General features: G+C 44.3%; 1 protein-coding gene across 1 annotated transcript; it reads right to left on the bottom strand.

Annotated features, from left to right (window-relative positions):
* Positions 1-2,864: 2,864 nt before the first annotated feature.
* Positions 2,865-4,060, bottom strand: LOC104531030 (neuropeptides B and W receptor 1). The gene has a single exon (XM_010175801.2). It carries the CDS (start codon positions 3,965-3,967, stop codon positions 2,984-2,986), a length of 984 nt encoding a protein of 327 aa, XP_010174103.1. The 5' UTR covers positions 3,968-4,060; the 3' UTR covers positions 2,865-2,983.
* Between the last annotated feature and the right edge of the window lie 1,472 nt (positions 4,061-5,532).

Genomic DNA, 5,532 nt, shown 5'->3' with positions numbered 1-5,532 from the left:
GCTCCAGGTTGTCCTTGTTGACCAGCAGTGTTAAAGACTGAACCTTTCTCTCTCCTACTGAATGCTGGTTGGTCACATTTGGCTTCCCCCAAGATATTCTGTTTCCCAAACAAAAAGGATATATGATGGAAGAAGTATGTGTTGCCTGTTTTAATGCTGAAGCTCTGCAAGATCAGAGGGGGCCTTACTTACCATTCTGCACCCTCCCTAGACTGTCTGGACTCAACTTTCTTCCCCATCTAAACGCCCATCTGTGATGTCTGCAGCAGGACAGGCTCCAGTCCCACCTCCTAGATGTGTCATGGACACCACAGAGAGCACAGTCATGCAAGGGGAGTCCTGCCCAAAGCATGAATTTGAGCTGAGCACCCACATCAGAGCTGGGCTGTTGCTCAAGTCTCAGCTTATTCTGTGATTAACAACCATGGGAAAACTCCAGGCATTTTGAGTAACACAATTCTTCTCAGATGTTCATCCTACTATGAAGGACAGGTAAGATGTGGCTTCAGAATGACAAGGAATTCAAGGAAGGATTGTGTTTACCACAGCTGATATTCTGTTTGCATTTTTGAGTTTCTGATACGCAAAAGTCAAGCAGCACAAGATACTTTGAAGTTAAATTTGTCAATGGATAGCACTTCTCATGTTTTCCCTTGTGGATAAAAGAAATTGCATATGGGGAAGACAAAGGGATGAGTATGAGGAAAGGCATACTTTGAAATGCTTTCCTATTTCATAAGAAATAGGAAGATTTTAAATAAATCTTTCTTTGGCTGCTTAAATCTTGAACCAGATTATATTGTTGAGGAACAGACAAAATTTTGGTATTTGAAGCTAGATAAAAATGAAATACTTAACAGACTGCTCTTATTACCTACTGCTAATATCATTCGAGCATCTCAGAAATGCATTCGATATATAGGCACAGGCTAGGTTTTGCAGAAGCCCCGTCAAGCTACTTAAATGTCAATAACATTTCTGGGATAAACAGAAGCCCTGACAGGTGATAAGGCAAATGACACTGCATAGCAGCTTCATCAAAATGTTCAGGTGGACGTTATCAGGGGCAATGCTTAAACCTGTGCCACTCTCTAAGGTGACTGTTTGACAGACAACTGTATTTCACCGGCATTCTTCAGTCTTCAGGGAAGGATCAGCAACCAACTAGAGCACAGAGATGTTGAAAATGTCTTTTCTGAGAATAATACTGTTTACATTTAAAACTGTATGCAGTCTTTACACAAGTAATGTTGTTGTGGATGTGATGGCTTAAGGATACAAGAGAGGTGGTGTGTGCATATAGATTAGCAGCCTAAAAAAAGACAAGCTTTGCTGTTTGACACATACAGAGTAACATCTTTCTCCATGGCAAGTGACTGACCATGGAAACACATCAGTACAGTTTACAAGCCCAGCTGAAACTGCAAGCAGCTAGTGGGAAAAGTTAATTACCTTTTGTTTCAGGAAGAAAGATGAAGTGAGGGTCACCGGTTCCTTCAGCACACTTTTGTACATGGTATGGAAATGGGTACTCATCAGCTTTTGGGCTTGCTCCAGCTTCTGTGTCTGATGGAGGTCAACCATACCACTTCAAATGAAGCAGAATTAGACATCATTGTCCCCCAAATAATTCTTTCTTTTCCATGACAGCTAGACTAGGTTTTGAATTTAGCACTCACTGTCTGGAAAGACCACTAAGGAGAAATGTTAAGTGACTGCAAATATTTTCCCAGTCTTCCACATTTTTTTCAGTTTTCCTTAGAGGGCTAAAAGAGGAGAGAAGAGGAAAAAAACCTTCTCATGCAGTGTTTGGACATGTGAATTCTAGCAAAACTTTCACTGACCCTCTACCCCCTCCTCCAGATAAAATTAACCTAATCTTTTGGGGTTTTTTTAACTTATTTTATCCTCCTTAAAAGAAGTACTAAGTCTCACCAGCAAGCAGAGTACAAGTGTATGAAAGACTGTTAAAAGTAACCTAACCACTGCGTATGTTGTGCATATGTTATTTATGATTTGTAGAGAAGTCAGAGTATTCCCCACATTTCAGCAAGTCCTTTTCAAACCCTTAAAGGCAAACTTGTCCTGAAAATACTTTCTGATTCTGTTTTCTGGGACCAAAAACAAAAACAAAACAAAACAAAACAATCTAAAATCTATATGTGCCAGAAGTAGATTGCCCATAAATATACAACAAATGGAACAGTAAACACCACTTCTGATGCAAACAAAAGCTGCAAATTTTACATACTACAGCTACCAAGTACACTGTTAAGCTATTTTCCACAGCAAGTGGCTCTAAACACACATCTATATATTTTATTCAGTAGCGAGGGCTTGCTCTTTCTTCCTTAAAGCCAGACTGAGGTCTCTCTTGCCTGTTATCATGGATTTTGACTACCTTATCTTAGTGCCCTGTAAAATGACAGTAGCCCAATATCTTGGTTAATTCCTTATCCTTTGTAGCTGTGCCTTTATATTGCTAAGTTTGCAAGCCTTTGGGTAAGCAGGTCCTGTGGATATGAAAGAAGCTGAGGAATCGTTAGGCAAGACAATAACACACCTTTATTGGGCTTTACGAATCACCAGTAACAGAGACAGTCATGTGGCTTGAGTTCACAAAAAGGTAGCTTTAAGAAGGGAAAAGCGAACTGCTGCAGCTCTGTGAGCTACAAACCTAAAACAGAAAACACATTAGAGAGAAGGAATAAAAAAAAAAACAACAACAAAAAACCCCAAACCAACCAACCAACCAAAAAAAAAAAAAAAAACAGGGCAAGGAACAGAGAACAGTGATGAGGAAATGAGTGCAGGGAAGTTGAGAAAATTTCACCTGTTCCCAGTTCGTGTCTTGGGTAGTGAGACAATCTGAAGCCCTATGGGCCATCACAGGGAAGCTGGAAGGAAAGCACTTTCTGGGCTGGAGTCACTTGGGAAGAACAGATGACTGTAAGGGAGCACAGGAAGGGACAGAGGGTTGGCTTTATGAGGTGGTTCTGCAATCTATTAGTTTGCGAAAGCTTCTCCTGAAACTGTCATCCAGAAAGGCATACAGAAAAGGGTTGAAGCAGCTGTTGGCATAACTCAAGCTAGTGATGAAGTAGGAAATCCCAACAATGAGTGGAGTTTGTGGGATGTCTGTGGTGAGGGCCACCACTGTGCTAAGGTGATAGGGTGTCCAGCAGAACAGGCATACAGCCAGGATGACAACCACCATCATTGTCACCTTTTTTTTGGCTTTGTCCAGGGCTTTTGCATTGCAATGGAGGTGCACACGTCTCAATCTGCACAGCATGGTGGTGTAGAGGATGCAGATGGTGGACACTGGGATGGCAAAGCCTAAAATAAGGGTGTAGATCCGACTGCCTTTCCACCACACGATCTCAGGGTGGGGGAACACAAAGACACACTGGGAGCGCCCCTGCTCCTTGTGTATCTTGGCAAAGACAGTGAAGGGAAGGATGATGACTGTGACAAAGGACCAGACACAGAGGCTCACAATCTTGGCTGCTCGGTAGGTGCGGTAGGACATCTTCCTGGACTTGGTGGTGGCTGCCACAACCAGGTAGCGGTCAATGCTCATAACAGTGAGGAAGTAGATGCTGGAGAAGGTGTTGTACTGGTCTATGGAGATGATGAGTTTGCACATGAACTCCCCAAAGGGCCACTGTAGGAGCAGGTAGTCAGCAATGTTGATGGGTAGCACCAAGGTAAAGAGCTCATCAGCAATGGCAAGGTTGAGGATGAAGATGTTGGTGACTGTTTTCATCTTTGGGGCTTTGAGAATTACATAGATAACAGCAGTGTTGCCTGTCAGTCCCACAGCACAGATGACTGAGTAGATGACAGGCACAGTGACGTAGAAGCTGGGGCTCAGTGGGGGAGTGGATGTATTCAAACCCTCATCCCCTCTCCCCATGCAGTTTCCACATGAGAAATTGAGGTCAGGGAGGGAAGAGTTCTCCATGGCCACAGGACAGGGTGGTCAGGCCCACTGATGATGGGGAGAACTTTGAAGTGGGGGAAGAAAGACAAGACTCCTGCTTTTCTCAAACCTTTCTCCTCCAGCACATCCAGCCACTGAGGTCTCACATATGCTGCCTGTCGCTGCCCTGCCAGGAGCAAGGGGAGATCACTGAGGGCTCAGCCAGTGGCAGAGGGTCCCACCATCTCCTCAAAGTGGGGATGGTCCCCACTGGCTGCTCTTTCTCTCCTCCCACACCAACAGGAACTGTGTGACATCAATGCCCAGCCTTGGACTCCCACAGACTGATCACCCCAAGGTGACAGCGCCCACCTGGGAACCCGGCAACCTACCCAGCCACTGCCCCTGCTGCCCCTTGGTGACACCACAGAGGGCCAATGGGGTCAGCGGCCGGAGCAAATGACGGGACTCTTACCTTGGAGGGAGCCAGGGTGTTTGGGATGATCCCCGAAAAGCAAAACACTCCCCCTTCCTGACGGAGCTGAGCGCTTTGGAAGGGGAGGAAGGATGCACTGACCTCTGCCAGCCTGGCTTAGGTGCTGAGGCTCCTGGAGCAGTGCAGGAACAGCATGGGGAAATGTAGATCCTGGTTCTGTGCAGGTGAAGGATGCTGGTGCCACTTCTTTGCTTGATCCTGAGAGTTAAATGAGTGCCCGTCTTGATCTATGTAGCAACAGATGGGTAAAAGAGGATGATTTAAAAGTCAGGAGCTGGACCACTGGAAAGAGATTTGCACCATTACCTGAGGTCACTTCTCCTCTGGAAAATGGTGGGGTATTGCTGTGCAGCGCAGGGGAGAGAAATACCAGCTCTAGCTGTCATCTGCTCATTGTGCTGGGTCTGGGAGCTCAGCACCCGCCTGCCCGGTCCTGGAGGCTGTCCACAAAGCAGGAGTGGGCAGTGCTGAGATATCAGGTGATGCTCTTCATCTTGCCATGAAAGGCTTTTTTTCACAGGGTGTGGGTATTGAACTGAAGCAGAACGCAGGCATGGGAGCTCTGATACCTCCCCCGACACTTTAACTCCTTCACGCTGTAATAATGATGGACTTGAATATATCCACAGGGAGGCAATTCTTTTTAGAGGGTAATTCAGAGCTTGTGATTATCCTGTTTTTTTCAAAAAGCATATGGAGTAAAATCTATCTCACTTCAATTTTATTTGGTTTGCTTCTTAAATGAGATTGAATTATATGAGCTTTAGGTCATTTGTTAAAATTTTGAATCTCTTAAAGTAGAAGTGAAAACATCTTTTGTGGTGCTACCAGCAATACTGACCACATACATTAAGATACAAATAATGTAGTACATGCAATCTTTTTGGCAAATAGTTTGGCAAAACTGCTTAATATCTCTGAGCTAACACCATGGAGTGAGAGATAAACACAGTTCTTTGGCTCTGATTATCCCATATCTTGATGTGTAATTACCTAGATTAGCAAGATATCACAAATATGAAAATCCAAGCAAATAAATTAATGAGTAAATATTTATAATAGAAAAATAGTGTATTGGGATTGTGTGGCAAGGTTTTGGTAACGGGGGGGG

This window comes from Antrostomus carolinensis, unplaced genomic scaffold (assembly GCF_000700745.2).
Source record: "Antrostomus carolinensis isolate BGI_N321 unplaced genomic scaffold, ASM70074v2 scaffold14109, whole genome shotgun sequence".
Lineage (NCBI taxonomy): Eukaryota > Metazoa > Chordata > Aves > Caprimulgiformes > Caprimulgidae > Antrostomus > Antrostomus carolinensis.
Note: the sequence above shows the minus strand (reverse complement) of the source record. Positions and strands in the feature narration are given on the sequence as shown.

Bases quoted from the DNA above. Each gene is read 5' to 3' on its own strand.
- LOC104531030 (XM_010175801.2), bottom strand. From the start codon at position 3,967: ATGGAGAACTCTTCCCTCCCTGACCTCAATTTCTCATGTGGAAACTGC.